Raw genomic sequence first — 20662 nt, 5'->3', positions numbered from 1 at the left:
AAATACTTATTTGCAGCTGTATCATACAAATAAATAATTAAAATCATACATTGTGATATCTGTTTTTTGTTTTGTTTTTTTTTAGATAAAGTTTCTCACAGTGGGCATTAGGGTTGGGTATCGAGAATCGAGTATCGATTGGAACCGGGACTAACTTTTTGTTTTTCCTGGAATCGTTCAAAAGTTAAAATTTCGATTCCTAGTTTCGATATTAAAAAAAAAAAAAAAAGTTTCGAAATTCACAGTCCACTGAGCGGAAGAAGAAACCGCTGAACAACACCAGCGAAGAAGCGTCTACCAGAAGTGTTGGCATAACCACGCGAGTCGAACATGAGTACCTTACGTCGGCGATCCAAAGTGTGGCTTCACTTTTCTAAAAATAACGAAATCTCGGCAAAATGCAAAATTTTATTTTACAGAAGGAGTATTTCCTTCAGAAAGGATTATTTCCTTCAGAAAGGCCGTTGGTTAGCAAGGTTAGCTAAACTTTTTTGACCCTGCCTCTTAAAAGAATCGGAATCGAGAATCGTTAGGAACCGGAATCGAAACAAGGAATCGTAATCAGAATCGTTCAAATTCAAATGATACCCAACCCTAGTGGGCATGCACATACGATGACAATTTCAGACCCCTCCATGATTTCTAAGTGGGAGAACTTGCAAAATAGCAGGGAGTTCAAATACTTATTTTCCTCACTATATATAGTTTAATTGCTGTTAAGTGCACAAATAGCCTGCGAACTTTAAATTTATCTTCTCATTAATTCAGCCTTAGTAAATCTCATTTGGTTTCTAGTTATACAAAATAACCTGTATGGCCTTACTCTGGAAAGTTGTACAAAGTCAGCCAATCAGATAAAACACGCTAGATTGAGATGTTCAGATGGTCAGTGAACAGACTGTGTGTGGTCCATGGCCTGTGGCTGAGGCAATTCAGTACAGCACAATCTTGACTACATCAATGATTTAAAATGCTTGAGAGGGAATTTATATTGAAATAAATTCTCTTGCAGTCTTTTTGGATTCCTTTATGCATGCATTTAATTTTCCTTTATTTTGTCATGGAATTGGAGTCTAAAAAGCCAGTAAAACAGCTTACTTCCCACAGCACACACACACACACACACACACACACACACACACACACACACACACACACACACACACACACACACACACACACACCAGTGTAACTGAGTACAGTAAGTAAGTCTTATCATGTTACATCCGTGCTTGTATTGAGTTTCTCTCTGGTGGGCTCAAGGTCAAAGCCTTTTGGATACAGTCCCCCACTCAAACTCAGACAAACGGAGCCCCTCTCACCTTCTGTGACAGTAATTCGACCTCTTCACCCATTGATCGTGAACATAAAAGGTGTTTGTGCCTGGCTCCATTGTCTGACTGTGAGTACCAGCAGGATTTGCATCGCTATGGCGGAAAAGCTTTGATCATCTCTCAACCGGCCCCTCAAAACACTTTAACTACACAGCACTCGTACACACGCACATCAGCCCTTTCACCTACTTTCTTTCTACATGATAAAATACACCAATGTTTATCAAATAGCCTGGTTAAATATATTCATATTAAGCAGAATAACTCTTCTGCATGTGGTTTAGCTAGAAACTTGACATGGGTTTACAATTAACATTTTATAATGGCTTTGAATGTAGTTCATTGGATGTCTTTGACAGTTGTGTTGCTTTTTTGCCATCTCCGGGTTTAAAAACATAACAATGTTGTCTCTTTATCTCTCCCCAGAATTAAATGCTACTGTAAAGCATAATAATATTTACCAAAAATTGGTGCATATATACAGAAACTTTCTATCCTGGCTCTGATTCAGTTAATCATTATCGAATATTACCTCAGTTTGTTCTGCTCTGTCTTCGGTTTTGTCTTTTACGTTTTTGTAAAGTTGTTGTGTTGTTTAATCTGTATTTTTGATTATACTTTCTTGCACTTATCTGAAGACACAGGTGCTCAAATCAATAGCTACCCATAGAAACAAATAAGAGAGTAATGAGTAACCCCATGGCAACTAAACAGAATGGGAAAATATCATAAATACATGTTTTATAATAATGAAATAACAAAATTAAGCATAAATCCTATTCATGTATTAGTAATTGTTCTCTTTTCTTTCTGGTTTTCTCTGTGTAGGTATGCTATTCTTTGTGGACTCCTGACTGAATATGAGTCTATTCAGAATAAAATTAAAAATGGTTACCTTTTTAAGGTGAGTGCAAGAGTTTGTGAATATGTGTTTTTTGGCAGTGTTCTAGATGTTCTTATGTTTTAATGGTAACACTTTACAATAAGGTTCATTATTTAACATTAGTTAATGTATTAACTAACATGAACTAACCATGAGCAATACATTTGTTACAGTATTTGTTAATCTTCGTTGATGTTAGTTAATGATAATAAAGCTGTTCATTGTTTGTTCATGTTAGTTCACAGCGCATTAACTAATGTTAACAAGATTTTAATGAAGTATTAGTAAATATTGAAATTAACGTTTAGAAAGATTAATAAATACTGTGTAAGTGCTGTTCATTATTAGTTCATGCTAACTAATGTAGTTAACCAATGTTAACTAATGAACCTTATTGTAAAGTGTTACCGTTTTAATTGGATTACAAATATGTAGAGAAGGCTTTAAAAGCAATGGGTCTCATTCATGAAACACGGGCCGAACGAATTCGTGTGTAAATCGTGTGTAAAGTGGTTCTGGCGTAAATTTTCGGGTTCATTAAAATGTTCGTATTTTCCAAATGTTAGTTGGTACGCAAGAAATCTACACCTGCTCCCAGCCACGTGTAAATGGTGAGCGTAACACATCCGAACGTTTTGCTCAATAATAAGGCTGCGTTTTAATTCACCTTAATCGGGTACATATACAACAGCATTTTGAAAAAAATATTTTATATAGTAATTACATACGTTTTTTCTTTTTACTTTTATTGAGAGCCAGTAATAGCAGATCTGGTGATCGATGGCGGTCCTTCTCCAGTTTGAATACGATTTTTCCGAAGTGAACTAATTCGTTTTTTGCTGTCAAGCTTAATGTCAAACCATTTTCTTCTCACTTCTGGGACTGTTCGATTAACTGATGAAACTCCATTAACTGAATCTGTAATATGCTGCCAAACTTCCTTTTTTAGGACCTGATAGTCCATTATATACGCTTGAAAATAAAATATGGCGTTTTGAATGAACTTTTGATAATTAAACTTCAATGTCTGCATCAGAGAAATCTTTCTTTGTCATTCGCATTCATGTTATTATATGCCTATATAGATGTCAGTCGGATATAATGGGCGGGATTTATGGTAATTGAGAATGAACGTGAACGCGCATCCCATTTACGACTGATTGGAATTCATTAACACACACATTTCACTATCACATCTGACGTTTACGAAGTATTTGTGAATCAGGAGAAGAGTTTTCAGGAAGGTCTCTTTACGCGCAAATCACTCTCATATTTACTCGTATATTTACGAATGTTTCATAAATGAGACCCAATGAACAAAACCGTGGTCTCAGCATAAGGTCATTTCAGTTGATTTCAGTGCTTGTATGTGTTGATAGGAGCTTAACATCAGCTTCTGTGAGAGTTAGTGTTCATAATCTTATCTGAGACAAGAGGAAATGGAATGAGGGTACCACACACACACACATTTCATGAGAGCAGATCAGTCTCTGATACAAGTAGCATTTTATCTTCGCTGTCAGCTAGATTTCCAAACACCACACACCTGCAGAGCACTGGCAGGTGATCTAGCAGAGAGAGAGAGAGAGAAGCTGAATGACAGATGTGTGTGGTGCGTTTTTCTGTGTTCGTGCGAGACAGTTCAGGAGAAATATTTGTGGCATCTCTACTGTAGAGATCAGCAAAAAAGACAAGTCGTGTCACAATGAAGAAATCTCTCTCTATCTCTCTCTCTCTCTTTCTCAAGGATCATCTGCATAAAGCGATTGAGTTGAAACCTGAAGATCCTCTGTCATATTACCTGCTGGGCCGCTGGTGTTATGCTGTGAGTGACAGAACATTTGGTATATTTGTGATGTTGTCATAGTTAAAGTCTATATCAGGGTTCCCACAGTCATACAAATCCTGGAACATACATACTGTAACAACATTTTCCTTTCATTGATGTAAGCAATAAGGTACGAGAGGCTGTGCTGTATCGTGAATAAGTAACTGCTGAAGGGCGTTTGTTCGTGTCGTGCCTGCAACCCCTTCAGCCGTTACTTATTCATAATGCAGCACTTGCCTCGAGTACCTTATTGCTTTTATAAAACGGTTGCCACACAATATTACAGTAAAAAACAATGTATTAGTGCAACTTTCTTGAAGTAAAATCACTAAAAGCCTTCCTTCCGCTAGAAAAAATAGTCCCTGAGCGTGGACAGCAACAACGTTCCAATGTGTAAATAAAAACAGCATAGAACCGCAGTGTTGCGCAGCGATCAATAGAACCGTTGGGTGAAGCGGTCATAGCCGTGTTTTATCGTGAATAAAGAACAGCTCTTGACCAATCAGAATCAAGGATTCAAACTAACCGTTTTATAAATAATAATATTTATTAAACTATTTAATAAAGGAACAGTTCTGCAGTGAATAAACACTACTGTTCAAAAGTTTGGGATTGGTAAGACATTTTTTTAAATGTTGTTAAGAATTTTCTATTGCTCACCAAGTCAGTTATATTGTGATATATATATATAGTTTTTAAAATGTCATTTTCAGCATCATTACTAGTCTTCAGTGTCACACGATCCTTCAGAAATCATTCTAATATGATGATTTGATGCTCAAGAAACATTTCTTATTATCATCAATGTTGAAAACAGTTCAAGTTCAATCAAGTTTAATTTGGTCAGGATTCTTCGAGAAATTGAAAACTCAAAAGGACAGCCTTCTTTTTTGAAGTATGTAGAGGAAAAAGTCTTGGAAGTTGATGATCTAAAATGTGTGAACCCTGCTGTATTCTGACTAAATGTCTGTTGCAAAAATCATTTTTAATTCAGTGTATATATATATATATATATATATATTGTGAAACATCCTTAATTGCCTTATGTAATTAGCTTTTCACATAAATCGAATTTCTTGATTTAATGTGTAGTTCTTGTTGTTGCAGTGAATAGGCCTTATTTTCCATCTGCACAGTAATAAGCTGAGTTCTTATTTATGATTCTCTTATTAACATGTTGTGTGTACAGGTGTCCCAATGTACGTGGCTTGAGAGGAAAATCGCTGCTACTCTGTTTGGAGAGCCACCCAGTGCCACTGTCCAGGACGCCCTGCAGAACTTCCTCAAGGTAAGACTGTTCACCTGCCCACACCTGGACAAGCCTCTCTAATCAACAGCCAAAAATTCATTAAATGTATGAGGTGTATGTCATTAATATTTAGATGGCTGATATGACTGTTTTGTTAGAATTGTTTAAGCAATTGTAGCCATTTCTTCTTGTATTTATTTCATTCATTTATTACATTTTCACCTGTTTTTGAGGTTTTTGAGGTTGAGATTTGCTTCTGTAGCTCCATCAAACTCTGCAATGAAATCAACCAATCCAATTTCCAGATTTTGACTTCCACACTGCAAGCCTTAGAGCTCAATTCTGATTTGTTGCTCAGATCCTTATTTTTCTTTTGTTTGGCTGTTCACATTATTATTATTTTTTTAAATGTTGCCAATATCTGAGTGTGAACTGATCACGGCCCCAAACTGAAATAACATTAACAAGATAAAAGGTAAACAAAATTTACGCTTTCGTTTATTAGCTCCAGTAGTGTACCGTTGAAACCCACAAATTTATGCGCAAGCGATAAAGACATGTACGAGGATGAAAGAGAGAAGGAGAAAGAGAGTGTTTTTTTTTTTTTTTTTTAAATATAACATAGAATATTCGACGGGCAATTTTCGGTCCATTTAATTTTTGCTTTACAAATTCACTTCCACAAATTCAGTTCAGACAATTCAACATTTCAACATCAAATTCGTCAGAAAATTCAACATTTGACATCCGAGAACGACAGGAATATCAGTAGATTGCCGATTGATAATCTCCATAGCTGTTAGTCATCCTCACCAGCAGGGGGTGCAAGCGGCTGTTGATGAACACTAGAGCAACTGGTGAGAGTCATTCATTCATAAAAGCAGATTTACAGAAATAGAGCAAGTTTAAGTATTTGTGATTATTATCAGGGCTAGTATATACTGTATATGAAAAAGATGATAAAGACGTTAACAAAGAAGTTTTGCAATGTAAGCAGCTTTCTCTTCTCTAAATTATAATGTTATTTCCCTGATGCTGATGTACAGATAACACATTGAAAATTGAGTTAGTAGACTAGACATAATTTCTCTCGGTTGTTTAGTTTTCTTAAAGGAGTAGTTCACTTTAAAAAAACAAAAAAACAACAACTTTTGCTTATAATTTACATCTAAGATATCCATGTCATTCTTTCTTCAGTTGAAAAGAAATTAAGGTTTTTGATGAAAACATTCCAGGATTTGTTGGTTCATTCAACGAACGAAATGAACGAATTGACTCGGAAAAAGATTTGTTCATTTTGATAGACGAGTTCGAACAGGAGTCACGAACGCGCATCACAGAACAGAGCAAGGCGACCGTTTGAGCTTGTAAAACTTAAACTTTGTTATTTTTTTTTTAAATGAGTGATTGTTTCGCTTGATAAGACCCTTATTCATTGTCTGAAATAGTTAAAAGCCCTTTGAACAGTTTGCCGTTTGCACTGAAACTGTCTTTTGGACCTTTAACCGTTTGGTTCCCATTGAATTTCATTATATGGAGAACAATGCTGGAATATTTTCATCAAGAACCTTAATTTCTTTTCGACTGAAGACAGAATGACATGGACATCTTGAATGACATAGGGGTGAGTAAATAATCAGCAAAAGTTTTTTTTTTTTTTTTAAGTGAACTACTCCTTTAACTTTTTATTGTGGTGCTGTACTGCAGAACTGGGGATTCCCTCACCAGGATTCCCTGCGGTCATCTGAAAGTGAATGGTGATTAGACCAACTTGACTAAGACTATCGCATATGCTATACTAATTTTCTTTTCATATTAGAATGATTTCCATTAAATATCATCACGCTGTCAGCGTGGCTTATGTTTTTAATTGCTATGTGCTTGCTTCCTTTATAGTCGCTATTTCTCGGGGGTCACAGTTTAAGTAACAAACCATGTTCATTTATGAAAGAGCATGACCCGTGTTCCTTCATTCACCGTTTTTACATAACATATGTTGCTCTCTCCTCTGATGCTTTGTATCTCACCCATCACTTCTTATTTAAGGGGTTTGTGCTTAGACTTGTTGCACCCTGCCAAGACGACACAACATTCTGGAGAGTTATACAACAGCATGACTGATTAAAGGAGCAAAATATATCGTTCTTCATCATTAATCGTTAATAATTCAATAACTATAGAGAAAAAAATGGAGCAGCAGCGTATGTCCAAATAATCTCTTTATCCACACACTGAATGATCTATCAGAATACAGCATTATATGCTACATGGCCAAAAGTAAGTGGAAATCCCCTTCACAGTTATGGGTTTCAGCTACACCTATTACTAGTGCAGAGCATGCATACAATCAAGCATCGGTACAGGTGTGCATCTCCTTAGAGTTGAAATAAGTAACACAGTCTCATCCCAAAACGTCATATAACTGACGTTTTGGGACGTATTTTGACCATACGTCAATATCAGCCTTTTTAGGGCCCCCTTAAACGTCGGTAGATGGCGATCCCGGGCCGTCATACAACTGACGCTTTACCTTTAACGTCAGTTAGGTGACGGGTTAGGTTTAGGGTTAGGTTTAGGTATGGGGTAGAGTTAGGATCCCATAACCTCATCTACCGACGTTTAAGGGGGCCCTAAAAAGGCGAATATTGACGTATGGTCAAAAGACGTCCCAAAACGTCAGTTATATGACGTCTTGGGGTGAGACCGGGTTGAAATAAGATACCTCGTAGCGCATGATAATTCACAAAGCAAGTTTCATAGAGAAATGGGGAAAATTTTGTTTTATTTCCAGTGCTGGGAATCATGGAAATTAACAGTCCAAAAATGTTGGAAAAGTCATGTAGTTAAAAATAGATTTTCTCGATTATTTATATATATATATATATATATATATATATATACACTCACCGGCCACTTTATTAGGTACACCTGTCCAACTGCTCGTTAACACTTAATTTCTAAGCAGCCAATCACATGGCGGCAACTCAGTGCATTTAGGCATGTAGACATGGTCAAGACAATCTCCTGCAGTTCAAACCGAGCATCAGTATGGGGAAGAAAGGTGATTTGAGTGACTTTGAACGTGGCATGATTGTTGGTGCCAGAAGGGCTGGTCTGAGTATTTCAGAAACTGCTAATCTACTGGGATTTTCACGCACAACCATCTCTAGGGTTTACAGAGAATGGTCCGAAAAAGAAAAAACATCCAGTGAGCGGCAGTTCTGTGGGCGGAAATGCCTTGTTGATGCCAGAGGTCAGAGGAGAATGGCCAGACTGGTTCGAGCTGATAGAAGGGCAACAGTGACTCAAATAACCACCCGTTACAACCAAGGTGGGCAGAAGAGCATCTCTGAACGCACAGTACGTCGAACTTTGAGGCAGATGGGCTACAGCAGCAGAAGACCACACCGGGTGCCACTCCTTTCAGCTAAGAACAGGAAACTGAGGCTACAATTTGCACAAGCTCATCGAAATTGGACAATAGAAGATTGGAAAAACGTTGCCTGGTCTGATGAGTCTCGATTTCTGCTGCGACATTCGGATGGTAGGGTCAGAATTTGGCGTCTACAACATGAAAGCATGGATCCATCCTGCCTTGTATCAACGGTTCAGGCTGGTGGTGGTGGTGTCATGGTGTGGGGAATATTTTCTTGGCACTCTTTGGGCCCCTTGGTACCAATTGAGCATCGTTGCAACGCCACAGCCTACCTGAGTATTGTTGCTGACCATGTCCATCCCTTTATGACCACAATGTACCCAACTTCTGATGGCTACTTTCAGCAGGATAATGCGCCATGTCATAAAGCTGGAATCATCTCAGACTGGTTTCTTGAACATGACAATGAGTTCGCTGTACTCAAATGGCCTCCACAGTCACCAGATCTCAATCCAATAGAGCATCTTTGGGATGTGGTGGAACGGGAGATTCGCATCATGGATGTGCAGCCGACAAATCTGCGGCAACTGTGTGATGCCATCATGTCAATATGGACCAAACTCCCTGAGGAATGCTTCCAGCACCTTGTTGAATCTATGCCACGAAGAATTGAGGCAGTTCTGAAGGCAAAAGGGGGTCCAACCCGTTAATAGCATGGGGTACCTAATAAAGTGGTCGGTGAGTGTATATATATATGAAGAGTTCAGATGCAAAAGCCTCTAAATGCCATTTGAAATTTTCTTCTTTAATGATGATTTTTATCAAACTTGTATATTTAAGTTCAGTAATTTCACTTGAATGGCAATGATAATTACCTATTAATTGTTATTTAAGTGAAATTACTGAACTTAAATATACAAGTTTGATAAAAATCATCATTAAAGAAGGAAATTTCAAATGGCATTTAGAGGCTTTTGCATCTGAACTCTTCATATATATATATATATATATATATATATATATATATATATAAATAATCATGACCAACTAAAACATAATCTAAAAAAATCATGAAAAACTGTTTATCAAAAGGTGTATGATCCCTGGAGTTTACATTTGTAGAAAACATAAGCTCATATACATTATGTCGCTAGTGCAATGTCTATATTTTGTGTGATTGTGTAAGTCTCTTAAATGTTGACAATTTTATTTATTGCTCTGATGATAGAGTGTTGGTTGGTTTACAACCTTGAATTGTAATTGTTTAATACCTCATTTAACATGCAAAATGTTGGAGAATTCGCCCTAGACGTTTGCCTGGCAGCAGTGCAAGCCTGCTTTAAAGAGATTGTGTTTTTCATGATCACATTTAAGTAACTACACCTGAAATACAACAAAAAAAGTCCTTTTGCATAAACAGCTGGGTTTATATTTCAATAGTCTGCTGTTAATCAATAAATTCAGTCTGACTGTGAAGGGCAGATTGTGTTTGCTTACTTTGTCCTGTGTTTGATTCTACAGGCAGAGGAGATCAGTCCCAAGTACTCGAAATTCAACTATGTGTTTTTAGCCAAGGTAATGACTCTTTTGTTTGAGGTCTTGACTATTTATGATCAATATTAAGTTAATGACATTAGTTTTTTTTATTTTTATTTGGGCTCTGTTCCAAACCTAGTGAGCTGTCTTGCTGTTTACCACATAGATACGTAGCTACTATGGTTGAACGACTTTCAGTTTGATCAAATTAGAGTCAACGTCAACTAGCCACTGATGACGTCATTGACCAACAAATTGACTCGGAAAAAGATTCGTTCATTTTGATAAACGAGTTCGAACAGGAGTCACGAACGCGTATCACAGAACAGAGCATGGTGACCATTTGAGCTTGTAAAACTTAAACTTTGTTATTTTTTTTTAAATGAGCGATTGTTTCGCTTGATTAGACCCTTATTCATCGTCTGAAATCGTTTAAAGCCCTTTAAACAGTTTGCCGTTTGCACTGAAACTGTCTTTTCGACCTTGAACCGTTTGGTTCCCATTGAAGTCCATTATATGGATAAAAATGCTGGAATGTTTTCATCAAAAACCTTAATTTCTTTTCGACTGAAGAAAGAATGACATGGACATCTTGGATGACATAGGGTGAGTAAATTATCAGCAAAAGTTTTTTTTGTGTGTGAAAACAGTGTCGTCATGCACATGCATTTTATGTCTTCAGTCTCTAGGCGTGTAGTTTTTCTTTATAAAGTGACCACCAACTACTGGTCCTTGTGAACGGAGATGGTTTTGAGAACATTTTCGTCTGTTCTTGAACAACTCAAAGGAAAAACCTTTCGATTTTTAGAACACCATTGTCATGTAAACGCACCCTAAGACGAGAACAGACCAAGAACAACTCAAACTGGGAGATGTTTATAAACAGAGTATAATAAATGCTGAACAAGGAACAGGTGAAACAAGTCAATCAATCAATGAGTGGAAACAAAGAGTTACAAACTAAAAGTCCAGGAAAATGAAACAGAAACAAAACTGAACTGAACATTACAATATCTTACTTGGGTAGAAACTCTTGTCATACAATATGATGGCCATATTACTTAAACTTACAACTTAATGGGACAATGTGTAGGAATTTTTCCCATCTAGCGGTGAAAATGTATTTTGCATTCAAACGAATTGTACTCTCCAGCGCCTCGCTTTTTCGTTGCATCTACGGTAGCCATTATGTACCAAAAAGCTATGACAGGACGTCGTCTAATAGCACTTTGTCGAGAATGAAAAAATTTGATTAATTAAAAATTAATTGTAATTAAGACTGTAACATTGACTTAACTTTCGAGAAGAAAGCAGGACTTCAGCATCTCTTTTGAAATCTTTTTCCTGCATTAGCTCTATCCACCTGGAAAAAGCTATCCCGACATTAACTCGTGTTTTTTGTAATCTCCGGTAACGTTTCCTTTTACGATCTATTTTGGACTTTTTGGGCGATGAAGATTTCTTCTCCTGTGGCTTGGCATATGTATGGTCCGCCATTAAAAATAAGTGCAATGCAGCCTTTAAAACTTGGGACAGTTACAAGCGCCTCTCACTGCTCTGCTCCTCCGTTTCTGCTGCTTTCAGTTACGTCACGCTGGCTCTGAATGAAAATGCTTTGTGGAAACACGTTGGCCTAGTACTTTTTTTCTCTCTCTGCTATTATAGTTTTTCAAGATGCCGGAACCACATGAAAGCCTCCATGGACCTACCTGTCCCATGTATATAAAGATAATAAATTCTTCATTTACGAGGATAGGTCAAATAATTGGCAGAGATGTTTGTACACCATTGGGGACATATTTATGAATAAAAATATTGATTTTAAATAATAAAATGCAAAAAAGTACACATTGTCCCTTTAAAAAGAGGAAGAGAAAGACTGAAATCTCTGAAATTGTTACATTTTAATAGCATGTTGAATCTGACTGCTTCAGTTATTCTAAAATAATTTATTTTTTAGGCATGTTCAGCTAATGTCTGCTAATTTCATTTTTTATTTAACTGATTTCAGTTCCCTTTCGAAGGGAACTCGACAATACGTCGAATGACGCAATGGGGAACGCCTCAGGCGTGACAGGTGTCTGAAATCAAATATCAACTCACAGTAATCAGGTTGACCGGCGACAGCCCGTGCATCATCAGCTTGAATGATGAGCGCGTCAATCTGGATGCATACTGTGGTCGCCAGGTTACAGACCTCACCAGGCCTTCCTGGTTATGAGCTCCCACATACTGTGGTCGCCAGGTTACAGGCCTCACTAGGCCTTCCTGGTTATGAGCTCCCACACATTGTGGTCGCTACGTTACAGGCCTCAAAGGGGCCTTCCTGGTTATAGTTCCCACATACTGTGGTTGCCGGGTTACAGGCCTCACCAGGCCTTCCTGGTTATGAGATCCCACTTATTGTGGTCGCCAGGTTACAGGCCTCACCAGGCCTTCCTGGTTATGAGCTCCCACATACTGTGGTCGCCAGGTTACAGGCCTCACCAGGCCTTCCTGGTTATGAGCTCCCACACATTGTGGTCGCTAGGTTACAGGCCTCAAAGGGGCCTTCCTGGTTATGAGTCCCCACATACTGTGGTGGTCAGGTTATAGGCCTCACCAGGCTTTCCTGGTGATGAGCTCCCACACATTGTGGTTGCTAGGTTACAGGCCTCAAAGGGGCCTTCCTGGTTATGAGTTCCCACATACTGTGGTAGTCAGTTTACAGGCCTCACCCAGCCTTCCTGAATGTGGGCTCCCACATGATGCGGTAGCCAGGCTACAGCCTCACCACCTTCCCTGAGCACTTTGCTCCCACTCTGTGGTCACCAGGCTTCAGGCTTCATTGGCCTTCCTGGTTGTGAGTTGTCACATGTCAGGTTGCAGGCTTCACCAGGCCTTCCTGAATGTGAAACCCCCACTTTCGTGGTCGCTAAGTTGTAGTGGTGAGTCTTCACATGTCAGGCTGCAGGCCTCAGCGGCCTTCCTGAATGTGAGCTCCCCATGCATTGGGACTATCGGGCGTTAGGCCTTGTCAGGCCTTCCTGATTATGGGTTCCCACTTGTTGTGGCTGCCAGGTTACAGGCCGTCATGGTGAGGGTCACGCGCAGTATGCTTCGGTCCCTTCTTATGTGGCTCAGACCCCGGTCTTTCCTCGGGTCCCACTGTAGATGTGTCTTTGTCGCAATACATTACGACAGGCACTTCCCTTGTTCAAGCTATCTCCCACAACTGTGGTTTTAGGTCTGATTAGACCTTTTTCGAGGTAGCCCCACATTGTGGGTCTGTCAGGTTTCTAGCCTCTGGCTTTCCTGAAGGATGAGCTTCCACATGCTGTGGTCGTTGGGTTTCAGACATGAGCCCTCATGTTTCAGAGCTCCCTACACAAAGGGTCATCAGGTCTTAGGTCTCATTGACCCTCCTGATTTTGATCCCTCTCTTACTTCCTCAGTGCTCAAAAGCAAGCACTGGGTGGAAACTTGTGGATTGAGTGTACGATTCCCGTCGGAATGAGGTTTGAGGTTGAGTCACACTCTCCGGAGGATTCCGTCTCTGTGATCCGAAACTCGATGGTTTCTGCCAGCTTCGCGGGCCTTCAGTTTTTGGATGCCTTTCCTAGGCAATTTCCAGAGGCTCTGTCTTGGACGGACAGGCTATGGCCAGACTGTGTGTCTTAGTACAGATCACCAGGCCAGCCTGGGGGCATTTCAGGAGGAGTGTTCTCCTGAATAGTGACTGGCTGGGGGTCCCTTTGGCCCCCTAGCCACACTCCCTAGAAGGGACCCCTTCTATTTTGAAGTTGTGGTCCTAAAGCCTTTGAGCTGGCCCCGATTTACCCACGTTATTACGTTCTGTTTTTTCTTGGTTCATTAGCTTGGGCTATGACCGGTAGGGAGTGCTGTCACTGACAGCCTGATGTAACATAGGGTGAGTGGTTTCAGTGTTCCTGGGAATTACTGGTTCTGACAGTTGTCACTGCCTTTTCGGCATGCACTCCCCTCAGCATGGCGGAGTGGGTATTTCGTTCCCCATTGCGTCATTCGACGTATTGTTGAGTTCCCTTCGAAAGGGAACGTCTCAGGTTACGACTGTAACCTATGTTCCCTGAGAACAGGGAACAAGACAATACGTCTCGTTGCCATGCCTCGGGGCCTGCCTGCAGCAGTCCCTTCAGACGATAGGATGTTGTCACGGTTTCAAGGCGCCCTTCTTATACATCCAGATTGACGCGCTCATCATTCAAGCTGATGATGCACGGGCTGTCGCCGGTCAACCTGATTACTGTGAGTTGATATTTGATTTCAGACACCTGTCACGCCTGAGGCGTTCCCCATTGCGTCATTCGACGTATTGTCTCGTTCCCTGTTCTCAGGGAACATAGGTTACAGTCGTAACCTGAGACGTTTTTGGTAATGAGTGAAGTACAAATAGATTTGCACTAAAATTTAAAAGTTTCTAAAACTTTTTTTTCTCAGCAAGGACTCATTAAGGGCACATTTGAACTTTCTATTCATAAACGATCACAGTTTCCACAAAAATATGAACTAGCACAACTTTCCAACTGATAATAATAAGAAATGTTTCTTAAGCACCAAATATTCATATGATTTCTGAAGGATCATGTGACACTGAAGACTGGAGTAATGAGGAGAATTCATCTTTGCCATCACATGAATTTGTAAAAAATAGATATTGTTATTTAAATGGTTATAATTTACATTACTGTTGTTTTTACTGTATTTTTGATAAGTGCTGCAATGGTGAGTATAACAGAGTATTTCAAAACCATTTTAAAAATAACACTGGCAGCAAATTTTTGAACATTATAGTAGATCCCATCCTAGATGATTTTCTTTTTTCTTTTAGAACAGCTTTTACATAAGCAAAACACACGTCGTCTACATAGGCAGCTCACTAGGTTTTTTTAACTGAGCCAGTAAAGCCTTAAAATAAATGAAGAACATTGAAATTGTTGATTGTAACTGCACCTACTGTATATCACTTTTCTCCTGTCAGTGTTACAAAGACTTGGGTCAGAGGAGTCGTGCCCGACAGATGTGTGACGCTGCCTCTGCGATGAGTATTGTGATTAAAGAGGTGTTGTTCTTATTTGCATGAATCAGATTTATAGTTAGCGTCTCTTGTCATTGTAATTATGTCAGTAACTGAATTATGTTTGCACTTTCTCAAAAGGACGAGGAGGCACAGAAGGAATTGGATTCTCTTGTTGCATCACTTTAATACGTCTCCAACAGAAGAAAGGAGAAAAAAGGCTCTATGTCTTTGGGTTCCATCTCTTTAGACTCGACTGTGACTGGACTGTAGCCGTTTACCCACAAACCAACATATGAACTACCGGTATTAATGTTGGCCAGGACACGTGATTTATTGTGTAGCCATTAAAATGAACAATATACTGTATGTGTTTTACAGGACAGTTTCTTTTAATTTTTTTCTTTTCTTTTTCCCCCAAGGAACATTTTAGACATTAACAGTAATTGTTGCAATACACAACATGGCTGTCATCTATTGACAACGCCATGACTATCAGTGGCTGCCGTTAGAAGGAATTTCACATTAATGATAACTTCAAAACCCACAAAATCTTTCAGATTTTTAAAAAGAATACAAATGTTTATAATTACAGTACTTTGTGGATTACCTGGGTGAAGTGACACTTGCAGCTTGCAACATATTCTGACCAAAAATCTGTTTGACCAGAATTAAAAGCATCCAATTACGTTTGTTTTAATGTGCCTTTTAGGGGCATGTTTTTGTGTGTACTTGTAATCAGGATTTCATCCAAAATTATTAATTTATCTAGAGATTAGTTCATAAAACAGCATGGCTATCAAGTTATATTTGTGGAATCTAGTTTACCTCCTAATAAGTGTCTGAAACAAACCTTTAAATATCTTTCGAAGAACTTTCAATAATTAGTTTGTCCGAAAAGCCGCTGATATTAATTAGACTGTGCATGAAAGCTGAAATTCTGCCATATATTATATTTTTTATAGCATGTATCTCCTTTTTACGGAAGAGGATTTGGGTCAAGCAATAATAAAAAAATAAAACCATCTCGAGATTAAAGTCATTATAATGCGAGATTAAAGTCGAAATACAATCTTGAGAATAAACTCATTAAATATAAAGAAAGTCGTATTTCGAGAAAAAACTCGTTAAATTTCGAGAAAAAAGTTGTAACACATTTTGAGAATACACTCATTAAATATCGAGAAGAAAGTCGTTGTGTTTTGAGAAAAAAACGCGTTAAATTTTGAGAAAAAAGTCAAAATACAATCTTGAGATTAAACTCATTAAATATAGAGAATAAAGTCATTGTGTTTCGAAAAAAAAAACTCGTTAAATTCCGAGAAAAAAAAGTCGAAAAACAATCTTGAGAATAAACTCATTCAATTTCAAGAATAAAGTCGTTGTGTTTCGAGAAAAAAAGTCACAATGAAATGTAGAGAATAACGCATTCGATCAGTGTTCACTGATAGATGACATGGCACACATGGATCACTAGTCAAGCTATATTTTAGACTTTATTTCAGTAACAAAGAAATGCTATCAACTTTAGCAGTAATGTATTATATTTAAAAGTGTCTATGAATTTGCTCGTGCAAAACTTTACTGATAGACGTTTGAGCCGTCACTTGAACAACTGCTGCATGAACAACGACAGAGACTATTTATATAGAGACACGCCACTTCCTCAATCCTTAATACAAATATATAGGGAAAACCCGTAACACCAAAGATGGCGGTTGTATGCACATGCCCCGCCCCTCCCGCTGGACAGCCAATCGTCAAGCTTTTAACAGTCAAGCCGGGAAACATTTAAGCCTATCGACTGGTTCTACTGATGCATGCAAACAGTTGAGGTTTGCGACACCGGAAAATACGTTACTGTTTGAAAAGGCGGCAGATTTGATATACAGTGTATATGTGAGTTGTGTAAATATCAGACATCCCAAGTCTACCCGAAGTTCCGGGTGTCTCCCGCAGATTGATAGCGGCTCACTGATGCTCGCAAATTAGTTCAAATCTCCCGGAATCTGGAGCGCGCACACACTGTGCTTCCAACCGTGCACCGTGCATGTGACAGAAAGCGAGAGAACCCTTGCGCATGCATAGTAAAAGTATAACCTGTGGGAAAAACAGTGTTTTAAACCTTATTTTGGGGCAAAGTCATCAAACTTTTTTTTTCAGAGATTTTTATTATATTTTACTGCTATTTCTATCCATGCAGTTTTTATGTCCCGTGACCAGTGAAATTGCAGTTCTGACTCTGCCCATTCATTTAGATAGATAGATAGCCTGGTCTTGTTAAGTCCAAAATAGCTGCTGGAGGCGTTGCCAAGATGGCGGCCAAGTGGCACGACTTGCCTAAAAGGACTTTGACAACGAACAGGCCCAAATGCACTCTGGCATATGGACTTTGATCAATTAAAACCATATGTACTTCATTATAGATGGTTACAGTCGTTACAATCTGTGGATGGAGGTTAGGTACACGACCAATGACGACCCTAAAGTAATAGCCAGTTAGCTACTTCATAAAAACAGTCAGCCTACTGGCATACTGTACGTTCACAATGCTCCCGACTTGGGCTTCCAAAGCAGCCGGAAGTCATTCATTTTCAATGGAAGCTGGCTTTTTTTCTGCTGCAAGGAGCGTCAAATCCATCGGCGTCACGTTTTGGGCGTTTTGAGCATCAATCAAAAAGTCGAAAGAAGCTCAACTTTATGGTAATGAGCCGTGACGCGGTTCAGCGGCAAGCAACGGCAAAACGCCAGCAACCAATCGAAATATATACGTCTTTCACGCTGGCTGATTCCGGAGAAACAATGTAAACTTTCGTTCCTACCAAAACATTAGTTCAGAGAAACTGGAAGAGAAGCTAATCATTGCGAATCATCGCCGTTGCTGTGTTTCCTATAGACGAATCCGACGAGCGTTCTTGTGTAGGCTGCCATCTTGTGGCGACGCCATTACTGAGCTTTTACACCGGCATAGACACATGCACCGGTATGTAAACAAACCTCGGAGATAAGGTGATAACGCACCCTTGATGACAGCTACAGCCAGGCAGACTTGTTGGGTTGATGATGTTAGACATTGGCCTCCAGTCACAGATGAAGGTACAAACGATCTTACAGATTATTTATGAAAATAGCTTGGCAAGCAAGCTAGGCTAACGTTTGCTACCGAGGAAACTAAAAAAAGATCTGTCCATTTGGCAACAATAAATACATAAATGAAATCAAATAAACAATTTCATGTTTTTCATTTGTGTCCATTATTTATCTCATTTTTACATTGCAACGGGCATGGGTAAGGTAACGTTACAGCTAGAAAGTATACACAATATCGACCAACTACTGTTTTTAAACCATGGAAAGAGGTCCATATAACAGCAGGAGAACAATTATGTCACATAACGTTACATTTAGCTCAGGAAAGCCATTTAATGACCATAGCATGTAAATTGAATAGAAAAAATAACAAGAGAGGAGATTTTGCTGATCACTATATCACACATTTATTATATTTTTTTACTTATGTCATTAAATAATTGTTATTATACGCGAATGTCCGCGTCTTGTACTCGCCCAGGAAATCTGTGTAAACCGTACGGCTCCAGACAGGGGCAGTCGACCCGGGGTATTCACAGTGTTTTCTCTTCAAAATTGAAATTTTACTGCCACCATTAAAACAATTTATAACGGAAACTGTTTACCCACTCGACATTATACAAGGGCTAACGTTGTAACGTTAGTGACAGTCGTAAATCGCGGGCTGTTTATTCCAGTGGACGCAAGTTGCAACTAAAACAATAGAAGGCAATGGCGCAACGCTACCCAGCAACAGCTCAGTAATGGCACCCGCTTACTTCCGGTAGTTTCGCCGGATTCGTCTATTGGTTTCGTATCATTTATGACATAACGTTGTTTGCTTATAGGGATTGCATGAGCGCAACTTTTATTTGAAATATTTACGAACGCTCGTTTTAAAGCGGGAATGCAATTAATTTGCTCACGGTGACACCGATTTGACCGCAATAATAATAATAATTATAGCTAACTATTTTTTTCCCGACCAAATGTGATCAAAATGGTTATAAAAATGCTTTCATTATAAAAGGATTCTTCAATGTATTGCTTGTTTTTTTTTTTTTTTTTTTTTTTTTCTGTTTATTACATTTCATGTTGTGCCACTTCTATTCTCCCTGCAACGTGCTCAAAGCGTCCAAAGCGTCAACAAGCTTCCCCGTACTTTTTGACGAGCGTCCTTGACAGGGCGGGCAGAGCTTCTTTGACGCTCAAGTCGGCGGCGGTGTGAACGTACAGAGGGAGAGAGCTTCGCGTGGACATGGGGACGGAAAATGGTAGTGTGGCAGCAATACAAAGGTTTTTACAAAGTAACCACGGAGACAGTTTCTCGAAACACGACTTTATTCTCGAAATTTAACAACATTTTTTCTCGAAACACAACAATTTTATTCTCGATATTTAATGAGTTTATTCTCAAGATTGTATTTCGACTTTTTCTCGAAATTTAAGTTGAAGTTTAATCTCGCATTATAATGACTTTAATCTCGAGATGGTTTTATTTTTTTATTTGCTTAGCTCTAATCCTCTTCCGTACCTTTTACAGGTGTTTTTTATTTTATTTTATTTTTTTTTTTTATGAATACCCTAACAGCTCCTTCTGGATTAAATCACTTATCTGAGTTCTCTTTGTGGAATCTGTATTGTTGTATCGTTTTTCAGTATGATATTTAAAGAGACAACTTGGATGACTTGTGTACATTTTAATGAATTTACTTTTTTTTTTTTGACCAAAGATAATCGCTAAACCTCTACATTTAAGAAATTATGGGGACCATGTTGGTGGAAGATTATGCTAATATTGTTTCATTTTTAGTGTTTATACGATCCAGCATTAAGAATGTAATTACTGTTTGTATGTTTACATGATTGCACTCGCTCTATATGGTAGCTACATTTTAGATGTTGGTGATCTGTACAGAACATTGATACTGTAACCGTGCATATGAAGATAATCACTTGATTGCTGCTGCTCATTACAATATACAATTAGGTGAATTCAGACTGCGTTGTGTACGTTGATCATTTTTTTATGTTTTAAATAATAATAATAATACATCACACTTGTATAGCGCTTTTTTGGACACTCAAAGACGCTTCACATGGAAAATAGAACAAAACAAAAACAAACATAAAAAGGGGTGTTGCTAAGGAAAAGCTAGTTTGAACAGGTGGGTTTTGAGTACTGTTTTGAAATTTGGCAGTGAATCAGAGTTTCTAATGGATGTAGGGAGTGAGTTCCAGAAGGTGGGGGCAGCAATGGCAAAAGCTCGATCCCCCAAAGTCCGGCGCTTTGTGTGGACGAACAGAGTAAGGCGGTTTGTGCCAGATGAGCGCAGGTGACGGGTGGGTTGG

General features: G+C 38.8%; 1 protein-coding gene across 3 annotated transcripts in view; it reads left to right on the top strand.

Moving 5' to 3' along the window:
* Positions 1-20311, top strand: part of rmdn2 (regulator of microtubule dynamics 2) — a 90203-nt gene extending 69892 nt beyond the window's left edge. For all 3 annotated transcript variants that reach the window (XM_089117223.1, XM_039657154.2, XM_039657153.2), the window contains 6 exons: positions 2163-2238; positions 3965-4042; positions 5235-5333; positions 10192-10245; positions 15206-15286; positions 15383-20311. In XM_089117223.1, the coding sequence (XP_088973349.1) occupies positions 2163-2238; positions 3965-4042; positions 5235-5333; positions 10192-10245; positions 15206-15286; positions 15383-15430 (436 nt within the window). In that variant the 3' untranslated portion in view covers positions 15431-20311. The remainder of the gene's footprint in view (positions 1-2162; positions 2239-3964; positions 4043-5234; positions 5334-10191; positions 10246-15205; positions 15287-15382) is intronic.
* Positions 20312-20662: the final 351 nt, after the last annotated feature.

The sequence above is a fragment of the Pimephales promelas genome, chromosome 11 (assembly GCF_988280905.1).
Source record: "Pimephales promelas chromosome 11, fPimPro1.hap1.1, whole genome shotgun sequence".
Lineage (NCBI taxonomy): Eukaryota > Metazoa > Chordata > Actinopteri > Cypriniformes > Leuciscidae > Pimephales > Pimephales promelas.
This window is presented reverse-complemented; position numbering and strand designations above follow the sequence as displayed.